Below are 21,625 nucleotides of genomic sequence, written 5' to 3'. Positions count from 1 at the left end.
CTGAGAAAATTCCATAGAACCTAGGGGTCTTTTTAGATCGATAAAAAGTGTCCAGATGGCACTACCCAAATTTATTGAAAAAGAGAGGTCAATTTCTAGTTTGAGATTGAGATTATTTCTGTATAGTTCCCCTAGCCCCTACAAATCTTAGCACAAACATCTTGGACATCAATATATCCAAAATTATTTAATATTCGGAAATATCTAATGAACACATTTTTTATACCTACAATCTTCTCTGCATAAGCCACATTTGGTAGCCGTGCATTAACCTTCTTCAAGGAACTCGGTTCTCTTATTCGTAAAATCGCTGATGAACCCTGGGAAAGTTTTTACCTTAGGCAAAAACTCTTCGTTGCCTTTCATAAATCTAATTACATCAGTTTCATTGGTAGCCTTCTTCGTAAGGAGCTAACCTAACTTTTTTTAAAATCCTTTTTACATATTTTTTTTGTATATAATAGTCCCTTTTACATATTTTAATTAGTTCTTATTTTTTAACATTATGATGGAATAAAAAATGATGGCGGAACTGTGTTTTTTCCGGCAATGTGATATTTTTTCAACTTTGAATCATTTTTTGAGCGCGTTATGTAAATTTAAAAATCTGATTTTATCAGTAATGTATTCCGGCATATTTAGAATACCTATCTTATGAATTGTAGATAATTATACCGTTAACTTTTGAGTCTTTTATAATTTATATAAAAAAATCTATGGAAAAACTATTATAAACTATATTAAGTTCAAATATTTATGATAAAATTATCAAAAATTCATAGGGTGGGTTGAAATATATTTTCGGCAAAATCAGATTTTAAATATAAAAAAAATGCTCTCAAAATATGATTTAAAGTTGAAAAAATAACACATTGCCGGAAAAAAAACACAAAGCATATTATAAATTTATAATGTAGCTAACATATAATATTATATACTCATTAATTTTTAATAAATATTATTTATATTACACCTTTCCTTTATTTCACCTAAAATTCATAAAAATATTAATGTAATTTATTTAATAACTTAACATGATTGCATTTGCATTATATAAATAGAAAGTTATTAATATAGATGTACTTTTTAATACTATATTAGTTACTTGCTTGCAGGGTTGGTGTAAAATTTTGAAACTCTATGAAATTTTTTATTATAAACCATCAATTTAAAAGTATAATGTAGTATTAGGCCTTATTGAATAACGACTATTAATAGAATAATGAACTATTCATAGTTTTCCGAATATGCTAGAATCTCTACTTAATTTTGCTCGGTATAATTAGTAAATTATTTGATTCGTTTCAAATATATGAATTCAAATAATTCATTATTCGGTTTGTATTTGTTTTAAATAGACCTATGTTTTAATTTATGGGAGAGTTTAATATAGATTATTATTGCATTAGAATAAGCATGAACAGTCAGCTAGCACACGCTTTTTAAATATTTAAATATTTAAATACTTGCTGAATTGTACAATTCTAAAAATTTCAGATATTTTTGTTTTGAAATTTTGAACCAATTTTAAAATTTTAACGAAGATTTTTATACATTAATTAATTTTGACCCAGAATACAAAATTCTTAGATAGCATGTATGCTATACACATGCTTATTACAAATTCGGCTACAGGTGTTTCAGAAATTTTTAAAAAATACACTCACTATTAAATTATCTAAATCTTAAAGATTCCTCCATATCCCTACTCCCTACGATGTATTGTGCTTATTTTACTATTTTAAAAATGAAAATTCTAATAGAGATCAACATGGCACGGTTAGGATCTTAAAAAGAGTTTTTGGCACTAGCCTGGCCCATAATTATTTTAATCCAGCCCGTAATAATTTTTTTATAAAGAAAAAATCATAAATTTACATTATTCAAGAAAAAATAAATTTCGCACAGATTATCCTACCCAAACCGGAAATAATATTTTGCACAAATTTTCCGGGCTGCCACTCTGTAGATCTCTGATCTGTCTCATTTAATTTATTCTTACTTTATATATTACATTTATTGTTTTTGTTTTCTTCTAGAAATATATATATATATATATACAAATGTTACACCTAAAAAATAAATAAGCCTGAACCGCAAAATGACATTCAAAACTCGGTTGAGTATAAAAAAAAAATTTTTAAAACAATTAACCAAAACCAGAAAAGGGATAAATAAACCAGGGCCTGGTCAAATCTTTTTCGGATAAATTAAATTATATATCAATTACCCTACATACACAATTAGCGCGAATTCGCGGCGAAGTATACCAAATATTGCATATTTTTGTATTCTTCAACTCGAATTAGCGCCTAATGGTGGATGAGGAATTAAGCAGTTAAAAAATTGCGTGCTGGATCATTTAAGCATCTATTCGCATATCATATTTCCGGCTTCCCTTTAAAACCATTTACAAAATACGGTGAATAATATTTAGAAATAACCCATATCAAAAACTCGAGTCGGGTAAAATTTTTTAAAAAAATAACCAGACCGGGCCGATATCTAAAATAAATAAAGTCTAAATAATCGAATTAATATTTTATCGATAATTTTTTATCTTATCCCTTAAAAATAAAATAATTTTTGTAAAAAAAAACTAAATCCTATATTTTTGCAGATAAAATTTACAATATATATCGTTTTCATATTCTAATAATTCATACCTCATACAAAAAAATGGGAATTTCCTGGCCAAGACCAACCTATCTCTAATGTAATATTATGTGTTCGTCAATATATATTTTTTAAAAGTTTTAGAATAGTCAGTTTTATTTTTTTATCCGAAGAACGAATTCAGTAAAAATGGAGATCACCACCCTCTTTGGGAGAGGTGCGACAACAATGTGTACATGATTTTGTCAGTTGATAATTATGGCGTGTTCAAACTTCGTTTCGATCGAAATACAGATTAAAAATCTTAGAAATTGAAGAAAAAATTTTCTTCATCTATTTCAGTACGAAAAATAGGAGAGATTAGAAATGAGAATATAATCCGTGAAATTATGCAAGATTTCATATAATATGACCCATTTTATTATCCGATTTTTCGATTAAACCTAGAACAAATTATTCGTTATTCGATTCGATTCTTATTTAACGAGTAAGAATAACATAATTCTATTCGAAACGAATCAAATATGAATATGAATAACGAGAAAAATTATTCGTCGAATAGTAAATTTTTATTATTCGATTCGAATTATTCGTAATATTCGAAGTTTTACTCAAAATTATTTATTTTATTTGAAATTATTCGTATTCGAAATTATTCTTACTATTTTAAATTATAATATTTGCTTATATTAGTAATTTTTAGGAAATATTTTATTTTTTTCGTTAGCATAGTAAGTAAAAATATAAAGTAATTATTAAATTTTCCTAGTGGATTTTTTTTATTTTATTTAATTTTACTTTATTTTTATTTTTTTTTTATCTTCATAATAGGAAGTAAAACATTTAATTATTATATATATGATAATTTAATTAATTTTTTTTAAATATTAATATTATATATATTTGTTAGGATAAGGTTATGAAATCATTGGGTTTTATTTCTCTTGTTATCTCTAAATTTTGATTCTCTAATGACAATTAGCTTAGTTTTACTAGAATCTTTAGAGGTTTTATTTTAAAACTATCATATCTGTTTATATATAAACATTATAAAAAAAATCGAATCGAATAATAATTTTATTATTCGTGTGAATACGAAATGAATTATTCGATTCGAAAAAATAGTATTATTCGATTCAATTCGTTTTTTATAGGTATAGATAATATAATCTATTAAATTTAATTATAAAAATATCTATATTATGATGCTAATTAGTTTTGATCATTTTCATAATTAGCTCAAAATGAGTCAATTCAATTATACAAGTTGCTTATTCAAAATTAAAAACAGATGTTATTCCCTATTATTTCTTTATTTCTTTAATTTTTAAAATTGAAGTTTCTCTCAAAAAAATTTATATTTAAAACCCATATAGGTTCCTTAACAGTTTATTTTTAAAAAAATACAGATAACATTTCAATTTTTAATTTACTATTACTACAAATAATTTATAAATTTTTGTCAAATAGTCATTTATTATAAATTAAATAAATTACGAAATTAAAGTGTAAATGTCTACCGCTTTGCAAGAAAATTTTCAATTATTAAAGATTTTTGTAAAAGGAAACCTATAAAATTACCACTCCAGGATAGAAAATTTCAACAAATTTAAAATTAAAAATATATGCTATTTGGAATAGAGGGGAAAGTTCATCATTTACCTATAAAATAATATAAATTATGAGAGTTAGAAATGGGTTAAAGAAGCGAACAAAAGTTTAAAAAAAATATATAACTGAATATATGGGACAACAAGTGGGAAAGGAGGGGGGGAAGGTAAAAGAGTTTCAAAACAAGGTGGAAACATCATTAACATATATATTATATATTAAATCTAATATATAGTGTATGTAATGTATACCTTGCTAATATTTATTTATAGTATAAAATCAATAATTGAAAATATGGTTTTATTATATCATACTGAACTTAACTTAATTAATTAATATTTATTTTTTTTAAATGGATTTTTTCATAAATAATTATAATACCCTGGCATTAGTTATATATATTATATTATGATTCGTTTTATTCAATTATACAATATTGAAATCTTTTGATTTTATTAGTGTATAAAATACAAATCATTTGATTTTTTATAGCAACAATATAAAGATCATTTACTTTGAACACATAAATTGGGACTCTATCGCTTCTTTAATATATTATATATTACATCTAATAATAAATGGATGATTAATATGATACATAGTGTGTTTTTAAAATGTAATTATGTAACTTTTTAAATATGCCATATTATATATAATAATGTTAAGCCTCTAATCTAAATTCCCTTTTATAAAAAACATATCAGAAAGATTACATTAAACTAAAATAAATATACTTATTATTAATTAGTACCATACAATAAATACACTACAAAGCTTGTAACTGTGATACAATTAAAAAATTTTATATTATATAATAGTGTTGTGAAAAATTAATTGTATTTTATGTGTTTTTTTTTCTAACATTTTGAGAAAGGATAGAATATTTGTCAAGGTTTAAGCCAATAATTAAACTTTATATAAAATGTATAGATATTTTCTTATAACGATATTTTTAATAAAAAATTAAGCCAATAAAATTTTATATTAATTATTTATTTTATTGCCCAACGTATAATATTGTGATTGTGAAAGGGTTTAATATTTACATCATTTATTTTTTTCAATTCAAAAATTATATAAATTTAGCGAAATAGGTAGGGTTATTTGTTAAAAAATAAATAAAATTAGTCGATTAACATATTTGCACAAGAGAAAATGAGTGGGGAGAAAGGCGAGTTTTATCCTGGGGCAGGTAATTCCATCTCAAATAATTTTAAAACTAATAAACTTTGTTATTTACATCTAAGCCATAAATATATTTTAATAAGATGCTTCAATGGTTCTAAAATGTTTGTCACATGAAAGTGTTTAAATATAAATTTAAATCTTAACATATCAAAAGTAACTTTAATTTATTACATTTTTATTAATAAATTTTTTTATTAATTGGTAAAGGAGGGAATCACTGGTGGTTTTTTTCCATAAATTTTACTAGAAATCTCTAACCCACTTGTAGCAGGCCTATGGCTATATTGTATTTTAATTTAAAATTTTGGGTTTTCACTTTTTTAAGAAAATTTTATTTTCTGAAAATTCTGAATTACAGTCATTACTTTACAAATTTATAACTTTCACTTACTTTTCTTTCAAATTTGTTTATAGTGATACATTGTAATTGTATACATATGAAATAAATAAATCATTAAACTATGTTTAAAATCTTTATTTAGATGTTTTCAATCTAAAAGATTTTATTTTAGCTTATGGTATTTACGAAAGCATGCAATTCTGAAAATAAATCCACACGCCCCCCTACGTCGCTGCGCCTATTTTGTACAATTATACGTGGCGAATAAAGTAGTAATGCTAAGGGTATATTAAAAGCTTGAGGATAAATCCCTATTTATGACATGGGAAACAAATATCGTAGTGTGGAATGAAAAATATATAAGACTTGTCATAATGGTCGGTGAGGAATTTTACTACCGATTACCAGCCTGACACAAACCTTCCTCCTTTCTCTACCGGGCTCTAGGACATTAAATTAAAACATAAGAATCAAATTTTCAATTTTAAAAGAAAAGTAAAATTAAAGAGGTTCTAAATTAAATTATAAAATCATTAAGCATATTAATATTTGACAATAAAAAAATTTTAAAAAAATATTAATTAATAATATATATGTTAGCGTTCAATGTCTTATTTTTACAACTTTAAATCATTTTTTTAAGCGAGTATGTTTAAATTTAAAAATACGATATGACGCGAAATGTATTGCAGCATGTTTAGAATACCTATTTTATGAATTGTAAATAATTTTGGCGTTAACCTTCAAGTCATTTATAATTTATATAAAAAATCTATGGAAAAACGAATATAAATTTATATTAAGTTTAAAAGTTCATAGCGAAATTGTCTGAAATTTATAGGGTAGGTATTCCAATAACAGAATATACATTTCTGGTAAAATCAAAATTTTAAATTTTATCAAAAAATGATTTTAAAGTTGAAAAAATAACACATTGGCGGAAAAAAATACATTGATGCTCACATATACAAATTTTAAACCGATTTTTCAAATAGTCTACTTTAATAATAACTTTAATGTTCTTGCTCCTAATTCAAAACTGATGTTAACATCCTGATTCGCGAAAATTTGTTTAAGGTTTAATTTTTTAGATTAAAAAGAAAACACGAATTCCCAGTGTAGAGTTAATATGGATTTTTTTTTTATAAAAGAGCTTATGAAATCACATTGCCCCAATAGGATTAATATTATATATTTTTTTTAAAAAGGGCTAACATAATATCACAATACCTTTTTTTTTAGTTTAGGTTAGGGGTTAAGGTAAAACACGTACAGTTCGTTACCAAAACTTTTTCCTATCCTTGATGAACCCTAAATTTTGGTCATACGTACACATTATTAAAGGATGAAGTTAATCAAAGTTAATCCGTATACACAAATACATTTATATTTTCTCGTGCATGTGAAATTTTTTTCAATCAATGAATTTATCGATTTATAAAAAATAAATGTAGACCCGCACCACAATGATTCACTTGAACTAAATTTTTCAATCATCAAAAATCAATCAATTTTCGTCATTTCTATTATTATATCGGAAAAGTGCATATTATTATAATGATGTTCATATTATAAGTATATCTTTAAGAAATCCTCTTTTTTTTAATGAATAATATAAAGAGGGGTATTTTTTTTTAATAATTCGTAAGTTTTTGGCATATTTACTTGTTATCTAATGGCTTATACTCCTCCCTCAAATTATAAAATTTATGATTTATTTTCAATATTTGTATGTACAGTGGTATCACGTCAATTTGGCGCGAAAAATAGGCTCACGACAATTCTGGGCTGAAAATTAGGCGCGGCGTCAATTCAGTACGCGTCAATTCAGTACGCGTCAATTCAGCGCTGGGTCAATTCGGCGCGTATTCTAATATAGTTGCAATTTATTATAAATTTATTCGTACCAAAGAGGATCATTAAATAGAAGTCATGTTGAGGGTTGCTCCTATTAATAAATTTTTTGCAAAAATCCTCAATTTTATTTACAAAATGCGTAAATTTAAATAATATCAACAAAAAAAAATAATTTAATAAACAAATATATATACCCTGATATCTTTGGTGAACCAATATACTATGTTATAAGGTATGCTTGATCCAAAAAAAAATCAAATAATTTTTTAGAATTATTGGCAAAGGATCAACAAAAGGGAAGTCTCATGCTAGAGATTGGCATTTCTCAATGATATCCAACAACGATTGTTTTAATTTAAGTAATATTGACTTAAAACTCTCACTGAATAAAAACTATATTCATAAAACAACATGCTAAAAATATGTTATAAAGTGCAATAAAAAAATAGATTATTAACATTTAAAATAGTTAATATGTTTTAAAATTAAATGTATATGCGATCCGTAATCGCTAGATATCGTTGTTAGATATCATTGGAAAATGCAAACCTATAGTATGAGACTTTCCTTTTGTCGATCCCTTACCAATAATTCTAAAAAATAATTTGAACATTTGGATCAACATAAGTGTTGTCTTGTTAAACGGCTTGATAAGTGTCGATGTTTGATAACGGACCCCAAAATAATAATTATACGTAAAATTTGAAATTTGGCAAATAGAATTTAAACCTTTTTGCCATCTATGCGCAAGATCTCCAGGCTTACATAATATTATTTAGGCTAAAATCTTAATCGGGCCCTTTAACAACTGTAATCAAGATACCTTATAACATGGTAAACGTCCACCAAAGAAATTATGGTATAAATATTGTTTTATGAAACTAATAATTTTTTTGTTGATATTATTAAATTTTTATTGATATTAGGCAATTAATAAATAAAATTGAGATTTTTGCTTAAAAAAAAAGGAAAGATTAATTAATAGCACCAACCCTCAAAATAACTTCTGTTTAATGATCATTTTGTTTTATACTAATAAATTGTAACTATATTAGAATACGCACCGAATTGTAGCCACGCTGAATTGATGCTGCGCCTAATTTTCTGCGCCGAATTGACATGGAACCATGTACAACATATATTTAACGTTTATTTCTTTCCTTCCTTCTAAGGATTGAATTGTATGATTTATTATAGGTACATCGGCCCACCCCTCCCCAAAATTATATTGGTGAGGCTTAGGTCAGTTTTTTGCTAGCCTCTGGCCAGATTTAGCTTATATTTTTTATTGGTATTTTTCTTTGAAAAAATTTAAATTTTTAAAAAATTATCGTTTTATTGTTAAATACTTCTTATTTTTTTTCTTCATTTTTTGCCGGCTCATATTATTTGCTGATAATATTTACAAGACTTTAAAGATTTGCTAGGGGAATACCCTTCCATCCCTTTAGATATGCTTGTGGAATTTATAAATATGTAGTTTGACATGATCAATGTCAAAGCATTATAAAAAAAATTTTAATTTATAGGTCTAAAATAAATTTAATTTCTTTCTATACTAAAATTTTTTTTAAAAAAACGAGAAAATATTATAAATTAACTATTAGCTGTAACTTATATCAATTTTTTTTAGCCGAATCTAAAAGTAAACAGTTATAATTAATTATACACCTAAATATTGATCATTAATATTCAATTTAATTAAATATTATTATATAATAATAATTAGCACGCAAGTATAATTCATATCGTAAATTTCTTTTAACATTAAAAATTTAATTATTAATTATCTATATTTTATAAGAAATTTAATTTATAATCTAATATTGTATATTACATAATATAATGAACAAATGGAATTTAATTTGATTCCAATTAGCATTGCAATATAAAATTATGTTAATTAAAATAAAATATTTAAAGAACAAAAGATCCTTATTTGGCAGTTCTAGCAACGAACTAATAATAAAAAATTATATCTATCATTATAGTAGATAGAAGGAAAAAAAGGCTTAAATATACATAGACTTGTCAATCGTTATTGATTTTATCAAAATAGTGAAGGTTTGTAGAATGAAGGTTGGTGCAGTCCGATCCTGACCGAATTCCGGTCCTGACAAGTTGTTCAAAATATTTTTGCATGCTTGACCAATGTTTCAAATAAATTTATAAAGTTGACAATAGGGGTAAATTTAATGTCGCTTTCTTTAACAAACAAAAAACTGATGAAAAGTTTTTATAATTATCACAATATTACAAAACTGTTAGTTAAAAATTGATAATGCCAATTGGGTAATAGATGAGCATACAAAATCTTTGGCGGTAGTTTGAAATAAAGGAGGTCAATTTTCATAACTACGTGAGGGAAAATTTTAATATTTTTAGAAAAACGAAATCTTATCATTTAGACTTTGTTGTTGAATTTTTTTATCTTCATGGAGTTTAGATGGCATTTCCCATTTTCAAGTAGCTCCCAACGATTTTTTTATGCTATTCCACCCTCCAAAACTTTTTATCCTGACCAAAATCAAGTTCTTTAAGAAGAATATTTCACTCTTTTCCCTTGTGGAGTAAAGAAGATTGGCACTAACAATTTTAAACTATTTCCTAGAGGTTTGTAATACTGTTGTTCTACTAACCATATTTTTTTATCCATTCAAAACTCATTTTTTAAAAAATATTTTACATTTATAAAATATTAAAACTATTTATATATTTATATTAATTTTTTTTCTAAATTTAATTTTAAAATAATAATTTTAGAACCATTTTTTAATAAAATATTTTTTTCCTATATAGGTACAATCTATTATTAATTTTAAAATCGTTGCCATTTAAAACAAGTTTGTTCTAAGATTTATCCAAAGATGGAGTCTTTGGGGGGGGGGGGGTTATTCTTTCAGAATTTTTAAGTGATTCATTTAATAATTGTATGTGCAAACTTATTGTTAAACGACCATATTTAGTCGATTAAAACACTACTCAAACAAGTTCTTAGTCGAAAAATAAAATCATCTCCGACTCGAAAAATTAGTCAATTAGTCGACTAATTTGATAGCTCAAGTTTTTGGTCGAGTTGCAGAAAGAACTCGATTAAACAACAACACCATGTAAACCTATTATTAATTAAAGTAACTGGGAAAATATTAGGTTTTTAATATTTATAAATATCCCAAAAGTTAATTTGAAAATTTAATTTTTTAAAAAAAATCATTTTTTGTTGGTTAAATTTATAAAAAAATTCATACCCTAAAATTATATCATAATCATGAGTTATTATAAAATATAATTTTCAGTATAGTAACAAACACGCCTACTACCGAATTTTAGTAAAATTACTTAAAATTGTATATTACCTTAAGAAGATTACTTTCTTCTTCTGGTTAAATTGGATTTCTTAATCCTCTCCTTTGTTTATTCTCATTTCCGTGCTTTAGCTTCAATATTCAATAGGAACCACCAAGTTTTTCTCACTAAATCATTTTTTTATTAAACGAACTTGAAATTAACTCATATATCTTATTGTTCTCTTTTAAGATCCGTTAATTATTATTATATTCCCAAAGATTTAAATCTCGTGGGAATATTTCAAAAAATAAAATGTTGTTTTTAGCATATCGTTTTTTTTATACATAAATTAATTTATTAATAGGCTTTACAAATGGAAGTAATCCTCCTTCCCATCAGAGCAATATATTTGACATATTTTAGATATCCTATAACTCCCCTTTCTCCTGTCATAATAAATCCCAAGGACTTGTAGGAAAGTTACGAAAGTGAAATATTTCTCTTAAAGTTAATATCAATTTGATTGAAATAAAAAAAATTAGATATATAAATACCAATTTTTTATCATTATAAATTTACAAAAAGTTATTCTGAATTTATAACATATTATTGATTTGTCCATCCAAATCAATATTTCGATCTTAGTTTAAAACAAAAAAATAAATGGGTGGGATCATATTTTAAAAATTTTTTTAAAAGATAGTATATAATGTCTATACGAATATAATTTTGACTTTATTTTTTATCGTTGAGAGCGCTAAAAAAATTGTTTTTGATTTAGGCATACTAGAAGCAAAGACTTGCTTAGCATGGCTTAAATGTTCTTGCCTATTTTATCATAGAAAGAAAAGGAAGAAGTCGTAGATTGGAATAATACATCTTGCATTTTGGTTTTTTTTTAGATATTTTTATATTGTTTTTATATAACCCTTCATTCAGTGGTAAGGTGGAGATTTTTAACACGCCGATCTTAAATTGTTATTGCAAATAAAAGTGTAGTTACTTTTACCTGGTATATAATTTATGAGGATTAATGTTAAAATGTATTTGTGCAAAATTTCAAGGATTTATATATTACTAAATAAATTTTTTATGATACAAACATTTTTTTCATTTTTTTCAAGTTTCTTGGATGTGAAATGCACATTTGAACTCACATAATTTTCAAAATATATTAATTGAAAAATTATTTTTTTTATTAATGTTATAAATTCATTCTAAATAAAAATGTGTTTTATTTTTTTTTTACTGATTTTTAAAAGTTTAATATTAAAATATGCTATTTATAATTTATTTTTAAACCATCTTTTTACAAATATTTTTATAAAAAAAAAATTTACCATTCATAATCTCTTCGAAGTTTTTCTCTTATATAATTAAATTAATCTTATAAGATTAACTTTTATAAAATAGGTATTAAAAATATCGAAGTTTAATATAAATTATAGTTTTGAATCCCTGGTTAAGAGCCTGTCAAATCTACATCAGGTCGAAAACGGTTCCTAAATGACTTTAAAAAATCTGATCAGGGCCTTATAACCAGTTGGAAAATTACATAGTGCATTCAGCATTCATTTTTCTCCCCACCTTCTGCTCTTTTTATTTCTTTTTAAAACAATTTGCAAATATAAAATGGACAAAATTTTTAAAATCTTGGCTGGAACGTTAAATTATATAAAATTTTAAAAATTTTACCAGGCCAAAAAAAAATTAAAAAATTTATTAAAGCTGTGTGGAAAATGGGAAGATTATTTTTATACCCGGGCCTGTCTATTAAATTTGATTTCTGTAGGTCTCTGATAGAATTATTATGAGTGAGATAATAGTATAAGAGTTCGTACCTAATGTTTTTCAACTTATCGCCCAAGAATTAAGTAATAATGTAACTTGATTATTCAATAACCATTCTTATTGCGATCTTAAATTAGGGTCAACATTCCCTTTCATATAAACTCCCTCTTAATAAATAAATTCGAATAAATAAGATTGATGCTTTTTTTTCTTATCGTTCAAAAATTATTTTTAAAAAATATATTAGATTTTTGAAATATAGATAAAATATCGGTGATTTTCGAGAGAGATAAAAACAGAAGATGATAGGTTTTATTGATTTGGGTCTAGTATCAGATGAGCCAAAATGGGCTTTAATTATAGAATATTAATTTGGCCCTCCTAACCCTGCATTCATAATTAGCGCAAATTCGTTGAGAGGTACACAAAAATAGAGCATATTTGTAAACTTCGCCTTGAATTTCGCGCTAACTGTGAAGAATAGAAGGTAAATAAACCTTCTGTTCAGAAGTTAGCGAAAATATTAGCATTAAAAGATATTTGATTGATTAAGAATTCAAGCAGTTTTTTTTTAAAATAAAAAAATTTTAATATTTAAATCAATAAAAAATTTTGCCATAATTATTAACCTTTGTTGAAGGTTATTAGAGCGTCATCCAAACTGGGCCTAGCAACGTTTTCGCTTTCGCTATCGACAAGTCTTTCGTCATTAAAACTATTTTCTACATAAAAAAAAAATATTTTTCTTTATCAAATGGACATTATAAAAGCAAGTAACTGTGAGATATTTTTTTTTACATAATAAAAAATATTGTAAAAAAAAGAAAAATGTTTATAATAATTCATTTTAATTTGCCAATTAAAAAAAAAAATGTTCAAAAATTTGACACCCACTCACATTAAAAAAAAAATAAAATAATTCTGATTGTATAATAGATCCAATTTTCGTGATTTTAATAAAGAGTAAAAAAAAAAATTTTTTAAATATATTGCGGATCACGCCATAATATTATTTTTTTCGCGACATATAATTACCTGTCAAAAAAAATGACCCTGAACAAAGGAATAGAATCCTCAAAAGTCTAAACGAGACCAGACAGAGGTGTCCAGTTCAAAATTTTAAACCAAATGAAAAAATAATATGTAAAAAAAAATGAACCTGATATAGAGGTATCTTGATAATCCGCAGGGTTACTTTCGTACATTTGACTCCCCTCTTGTTGAGGTAATACATCCGCAATTCCCATTTCGCCTAACTGATCCTTGATTTCGTCGTCCTCCGTGTCCTCTCTATCTGTGTATTCGTAAGCGTTTATGTATTCTGAACTAGTAAATTGCTCCAATATGGAAGATTTCCCCACCGCTTCCCCTCCTATTATTAGCACGTAGTAAGTTGCGGTGCCATCGCCCTCTATATTGTCATCCTTATAATCATCGATATTATTGCGTAACCAAGAATCGCTTTCTTTTCTCTCTCCCCTGGCCTTTCCATGGTTTAATTTTGAGCTTTTGTAATCATCTTCTTGAGCATTCTCTTTGTCCGAAGTGATGGGATCTTGTGATATAGACCTTCTGTGTATCATTTCAGGTCTGAGGCTTTCCATGTGACCTGGCAAGGTAGAAACTCGACCAGAATATTTGCGGGGAATGATAGTGGGGACGTGGCTTTGTCGCCTATATTTGACCCTAAAAGAGTCGCCCCTGTTGATTAAGCCACCTTGGGGAGTCAAAGAAAAGTTTCGTACCCTACAAACTATGGGGGGTGGTGAAACAGGTAATGAATTGCCTACACCACCTTCCTCAAATTTATCGTCATTATAATCGGTGATAGAGTCCAGGGTAGGTTCTCGTAGTTTCGCTGCTATATTGCTGGAAGAGGCCTGATGAGAGTGGCGTCTAGGCGAGGACAGCGAATTATGTCGTTCGTTTTTGTTTGTTAGATTTTCGAAGTTGAATTGATAATTACTGTTACTGACCCTTTGGTTGGAACGTCTGGAATGCTGGATACCGGATCCCCTTTTGGTGTAATCGGGACTATCGGATTTGCAAGAATCCGTATCAAAATATTTTGCACCTTCCAATTTATGGCTCGAGATTCCGTTCAGAACGTAGTTGTGAGGGGTAACCTTAGCAAACATCGGAAGCTCTGAATGAGTCAACGAATGTTTTCCGTAATTTTTGAAGTATTCGAAATCGTCTACTTCATCAATTTTGTTATCGCGAAATTCCGCTATGCAAGGTTGGCTGTTATTTTCTCGGTGCCCTTCTGAGCTGGGAGGATACAATGGAATTCCTTCAGAATTATCTTGGTTCTCGGCTCTTTTGTCGTGGGTACCTTGACGAACTCGTAAAGATTTCGATCTTTGGCGGGCTTTAGATTGCGGGTTAAGATTATCTGTTGTTTTTAAGCTATTTGAATTAAACTGTTTCGGCTCATTATTATCTCCTGGTTTAACATTTTCCTTCGGAAAAATGGTTTTCTCACTTTTGGGGTTCGGTAAGGAAAGCGGGACATTTGGATCAGGGAAAAATTTGGTTGGATTTTCCTTGTTGTAAGATAAACGTGTGTAAGGTATTTTCTGAGGCGCATTTGGTATATTACTTAAATTAATTGTATTCGAATCGTATATTTGAGGTAAGAGCCTACGCTTAGGGCCCTGCATTCTTCTTTAATCTATAATATGGTAATATATACTTTATGGAAATATGTAATATTTGAATAATAATACAAGTATATTCAATTTTGCAATGAATGATTAATATAGACTAGATTTATTAAGAAAATCTATATAAATCATTTATCAAAAAAAAAATGTCATAAATGTCTTCATTTTATCTCAGCATAAAGTGATTAATATAATGAAGAGATTTTTTATTTAATTCCCAGAGCTGTAATATTTTATTATAATTTTTTTTTAAACTAAGTTACCTTGAATAAAACTGATCAATGTTTAAATAATAATATTAAAAAAAATTGATTTTCACGGTTGAAATTTTTCTTTTAAATAAAAATAATAAATTATGTTTATTTCAAATAGAATTATCTCAAAATTGGCCACCTTCTGGTCAAAGAAAACTGTTGTAGCTTAGCTCTAGTGTCATCTATTTTTTAGCTTAAGTTAAGTGGTAGCTAAAATATTTTACTCATGTCGAGAAAAAAAAAATTTTGAGATAACTCTATATGAAACAAAATATTATATAATTTATCTTTGTCAGAATGTAAGATAAGAAAAAATAAGATAATAATAAAAATATACAATTTTTTTTTAGAAAATAAATCAAATTATAAATTATGACTATTTTATTTTTATCATTAAAGGTAAATTTTAACATATTTGAAATTTTCCATATGTGAAAAACATCTATATTATTTATAAAATAAATACAATTCCTGTCCTCGAGAGTGATCATGGTTTTGTTTAGTACATAAATATTAATGCATTTGGAGACAATAATTTAAAAAAATATATACTGCTAAAACGTCCAATATTTTTTAAAATCTACTAGAAGAAAGAGAGTAATGATGATTAGCGCGCTAAAATAGCGATAACTTAGAGGCGTTTATTTTTAAAAGTAAGCCTTTAAGGGTTTGGACAGAACAGCTCTGAAAATTGGATTTGTTTATAAAATTATTATCCACAATATAATCAAAATTTATAACATCTTTATTTTTCTCCAAAGAAGAAGAAGGGTTGTGAAAGTGATTATATAGTATATTCATATGGAATAAAAGAAATAATCGGATATGTTTTTAGAAAAATTTTATAACTACTTGAATCATTTACGGCGCATTTTTTTTTAAACGTATATAAAAACATGACTTTGCCCAAAATCGTATTATAACATATCTTGTAAATTTCAGAGAATTTTTCTAGCCAACTAGCTTTAAATTATTCTTTTTTATTATAAATTCGCAAAAATAAATGACGTGATTGTCAAAAAAATTTCAACCTTGCTAGGCCCATTCAAAAAAGAATAACGAATCGAATGATGAACCTTTCTATCGTCGACGTAACTTCCTGTAATCGAATCACATTTTACTATTAGTTAGGAATACGAATAGCCGATTATTCTTTTATTACAAAAGAAACAAATACGAATAATTTATTATTGTGTTCATATCCGTTTTTGATTAGATGTGCTCTTTGCCTGCTCGAACCAGATTTCGGCAAAATGCTCCTTTTAAAATTTTTTTAAAAAAAGGCTTACTAGAAATGGTTTAGGTCATAAGGATCTTCACTGTTTTCCAGAAGAAAAAAAAATTTCTCTAAGTCATTCATTCAAAGAAATTTCTTTCCTGTATAGTATTGTTATACGGCACGATTTGAGCCGATTTTTAAAAATGGCTAACACAATATTTTGCCTATGCTTCGAGATTTAACTAATAGATGTCCAACCCTTTGTGTCATATATGAGCAAAATCTTTTAGGCCAGCATAATATTTATCTGCATAAAATATTGAACACTCTATCTATCGTTATTTTTATGGTAATTTAAAAAAAATTATATTAACGTTGATGTTTTAAATACATATTTATTTTTTCTCCTTAATCAATGATTTATGGGAAATGACGATAATAATTCAGTTTACGATTAGTTTTCTCATATAAAAATATATTAAATATTAAAAAAAAACTTGGAGCAAAACATTTTAATAAATATAAGTGCTGCAAAGTAACGTCGATAAATACTCTTTTTTGAGGAAAAGGATCGCCATTCGTTACTTATTTCAAAAGGTAATAAGTTACTAGTTTCTTTATTTTTGGGTAGCGGTAACGCAAAAAATGTTACTCGTTAACTTTAAATTGTTTCTTAAAAAAAATATGGAAAAAATTTATTTTATTTTATCATTAATATTACATTTTTTTTTAAATTTTATACATAAAGTAAGCTTACTTTTTAATTTCAAGATAAACCAATCTTCATTTTTAATTTATTTATTAATTTTTATAGTTGAAATTTATACAAGTCAAAGTTTGTTATTCGGATTAATATTGAATCGATCAAGATATTTTAATTTATATTCTCTAATATTGTTAAAAAATAATAATATATCACCATAGAACCTATTTCTTCAGATGGAAATGATTTAATAATGAAAAAAATTAAGGGTACTAAATTTCACTTTGTAAGTGTAGATCGTGTCCTATTCAGATTTTTTTTAAAAATTGTTGGGGATCTGAATGAAGATTCTTGTGAAGATGATCTAATAAGTTTTTTTTTAAAAAGTAAAGATCATTATTTAAATATTTTTAATAAATTCCCTCAATTAATTTATATTAAATATAAAACAACCCTCCCATTCTCTCCGCATGTTGAACGCGAGTTTAGCACAGAACGCTGCATTGAGAATCAAGCGTTCTTGTTTATCGGATCAAAATTTTGAAATTCAATTGCGTATTTTATTTTTGAATAATTTTATTATAATTATCTATGGGGAAGAATTTAACTAGAGAATAACGCGTTCCTGTTTTTCCACATTGTAGCGAGTAATGGTAACGCTTTCTCAAATGTAACGAATAACGTGTTTCTTTTTTGAAGAAGTAACATTTACAGCACTAGTAAATATCATACACGAAAATAAATCGTTTATTTTCAAATTATGGCTAAAGTTCTTTATTTATTATATTTTTATCGTAAAAAATGAAGAGTTTGAAAAATAAAAATCTTTCTTTTTTTTTATATTGATTTCATAAGATTTTTTATGCGTGAAAATTACAAAAGATATATTTATAAAAAGATATATTTAAAAAAGATTTTGGCATTTTTAGTTAAAATTTAATCAAAAAAAAAACTGTTCTTCAAAAAAAATCTTCAAATTTTTTTTTTTTTCAAACTCGGTATCTTAACTATATATATATACATCGATATTTTTAAGATTTTTATCGCATAAAAAAATAAATCATCAACTTCGGCGATGGATTGATTTTATAAGATGGAAACAGTGAGATATACTTACTTATTTCATAAATAAATTTATTTTTTATAAACATAAGTACAAATTATTTCATAAATAATTAATTGTGTAATATAGTGTGTAATTCTTAATTTTAATATCTTTTTTTTCGGTCTTGCCAAATTATGCTCTCTTATCAACTGTATTCCCTAAACCTATTTTTTTTGTCAAAATCTAATCATCTACCATATAAAGGTATCTAATATTTAATTGTTATTTATCTGGAGTGCTATCTTTATTTAAAATGCATAATTGATGTTGATATGATTAATAACTAAAAAATAATAAGAAGAAGAAAAAAAAATCATCCCTTTCCCGTCAATTAATGACATTTATATCTAGATAATTTAATTATCAAATTTTGCGAAAAGATTTTTTAATTTTTTATTACCGCGTCAACCTCTAGTATCTTTAATAGTCTCCCTAAAAAACCTTTGTCATTCAGAATTTCGCTAAAATTTATCGGGGTTGCTCTATTTCACGATTTCGTGATCCTGACTTTGATGCCTCATTTTTGCCTTTCTCGAGTTTTTTTTTCACACCTCACTCTCTTCCCACCTTTTTACAAAAAAAAAATTGATAAAGTAAACATTTTTTTTAATATCTGAAAACATTTTTTCTCAAAAATACAAATAATAATTTTTAATTATTTTATGTAAAAAAAAAGTAATAAATTTTAATAAAATTTCTAAATATTTTATAGAAATTTGTTACCTAACAACTAATCAAAAAATCACTAATCACATTTAAATTATTTAAAGGGTAAAGGGGGAGGGTGTGAGGGAAGTATTTAATACACCTAAAATCTTTTTATTTTTGACCATTTTTTTAAAGATTAGACCAATTCAAAATCGCTAAAACATTTATTACCACTTGTTAATCATAACAAAAATGATTTTTAAAAAACTTAGCTTTTAAGTAGAAGCATAATAGGACTACCTCACAATTCCTTTTGCAGAAGGGTAGGTGCCATGAGAATTAAAATTTTGTATTTTGCCTTTACTTTTGTAAACTAATAAATTAAGATTTTAACTAATGACACCCGTGATTTATATTACAAAAAATGTACCAATACTGATATAAATATTTTTATTGCGCCGGTTAAATTACTTATATAAGAATCTATAAAATATATATATTTTTAATAGCTGAAAGAAAATTGTTTATATAAAATGGTAAAGATTTTTTGATAAGTTTAAATTTTTTGATATAAACAAATCGAACAAGATATTATTTTGATTGGTAAAAAGAATTTCAAGAAAAATCTCAATTATCGGTAGCGTCACTAGAGAGAGAGGGCGCACAGGAGCGCGAGCCTCCTGAAAGGTTAGGGTTTTAAAAAATTATACCAAAAAAAGGGTCAATTTAAAAATATTTTTTAAAAATTTTTGAGCCCCCTGAGATTGTAAAGACTAGTGGTACCCCTGTCAATTATGATATTGAACTAATGTATTTAAATATAATTACTAATCTGAAAATATATAATGTTTAAGGACATACCCCTGACCGAAAGGTCGCATGTGGTAGAGGTCTGCAACATTTCGTAATATTGCATTGCATACTTTATAAGTTCAAAATTCGAATACAATACGTAAAAGTCGAACAAACCAAATCATTTTTAAGCATTGGGTGAGTTGGGCTAGTGGGTCAAACAAAACTTTTAATAGGGCGGGTTTTTTTAATAAAAATTTAATTTCAGACCTATAATATTGAAGCCTTCTATAAATAAATTTACTTTTTGAATTAAAAACATTTAGACAAGCCTAATTGATACTCCTTTTTGATGAACGGAGAATTATTTATTTCATTCTTCATTTTCTTTATTCTTCCCTTTCTTTCTTTCTCTTCTTTCTTTCTTTCTTTCTTTCTTTCTTTCTTTCTTTCTTTCTTTCTTTCTTTCTTTCTTTCTTTCTTTCTTTCTTTCTTTCTTTCTTTCTTTCTTTCTTTCTTTCTTTCTTTCTTTCTTTCTTTCTTTCTTTCTTTCTTTCTAAAACTTTTAAATTTTAAATTCTAATTTAAAATATTTTAAGTAAAATATATTGTATCATAATCATATATCTGCTGACTTTCTATATGCACAGATTGATATCTAGCTCGATCCAAAGAATTAATGAATTATTTAGAATTGTAATATTTTGAAAAATGTTGAATTTCTTAGAAATTCTTTTTTTTTTAATTAAAATATAAATTAGGCTTTAACAAGAATTATATAGAAATTTATATAAATATGACATTTATAAAAAAAAATTATTGTTATCGTTTTAATAAAAAATAATAATTTTTAAATATTTAAAAAATATATATAAAATATAAAATACAAAAATTCATAATTTTTTATTGGATTTTTAATTTTTCCATAAATTTTTATTTTGTTATTTATTTATTTTTTGTATAATATATATTTTTTAAATAAATTTAATTTAATATAACAATAAAAAGATAATTTGGCAATTATAATAATTATAAATCTGAAAATCAAAACTTTTTAATAACTTCAAAAAAAAAACTTTTAATGATTGTGGATGAAAGGTGATTCTTTAAGCTTTAAAAGGGGAGAGAGGGGGGGGGGGGGGAGTGAGATTTTTAAAAGCAATAATTTCTTTGCCTATAGAAATTGGGGCAACGAGATAAGATATCTTCTTTGGTTATCAGCATAAGATAATATAATAATCTCTAAAATAAATTTTTAGTCATGACAATCAATATTTTTTTTAATTGCAAATACTTTTTAATTACAATACTTTTTAATTAGTAATTTTGGGAGATAATTTTTTTAAAATTCTTCTAAATAATAGTAATTTCTAAGTCGTTTTATATATAATAAATGTTCGAAGAATAAGTTAAAGACAAATGGGGAAAAAAGTAAACCATTTTTCATTTTAAAACATCATTTCTTAATATTTTTTTAAAAAAAATAAATTTAAGTGTAAAGTTTAAGAGTATATTTTATTCATCTATGAAATAAAGTAAAAAAATTG

The 21,625-nt window shown here is 25.5% G+C and overlaps 1 protein-coding gene across 1 annotated transcript in view; it reads right to left on the bottom strand.

Moving 5' to 3' along the window:
- LOC135923457 (uncharacterized) overlaps positions 1–20,851 on the bottom strand; it is a 30,268-nt gene extending 9,417 nt beyond the window's left edge. Inside the window, exons 1-3 of the mRNA XM_065458208.1 lie at positions 20,714–20,851; positions 13,851–15,365; positions 13,321–13,413 (exon numbers count right to left, since the gene is read on the bottom strand). Of these exons, the coding sequence (XP_065314280.1) occupies positions 13,321–13,413; positions 13,851–15,354 (1,597 nt within the window). The 5' untranslated portion in view covers positions 15,355–15,365; positions 20,714–20,851. The remainder of the gene's footprint in view (positions 1–13,320; positions 13,414–13,850; positions 15,366–20,713) is intronic.
- Between the last annotated feature and the right edge of the window lie 774 nt (positions 20,852–21,625).

Source organism: Gordionus sp. m RMFG-2023, chromosome 2, assembly GCF_954871325.1.
Source record: "Gordionus sp. m RMFG-2023 chromosome 2, tfGorSpeb1-WG-v2, whole genome shotgun sequence".
NCBI classification, from domain to species: domain Eukaryota; kingdom Metazoa; phylum Nematomorpha; class Gordioida; order Chordodea; family Parachordodidae; genus Gordionus; species Gordionus sp. m RMFG-2023.
This window is presented reverse-complemented; position numbering and strand designations above follow the sequence as displayed.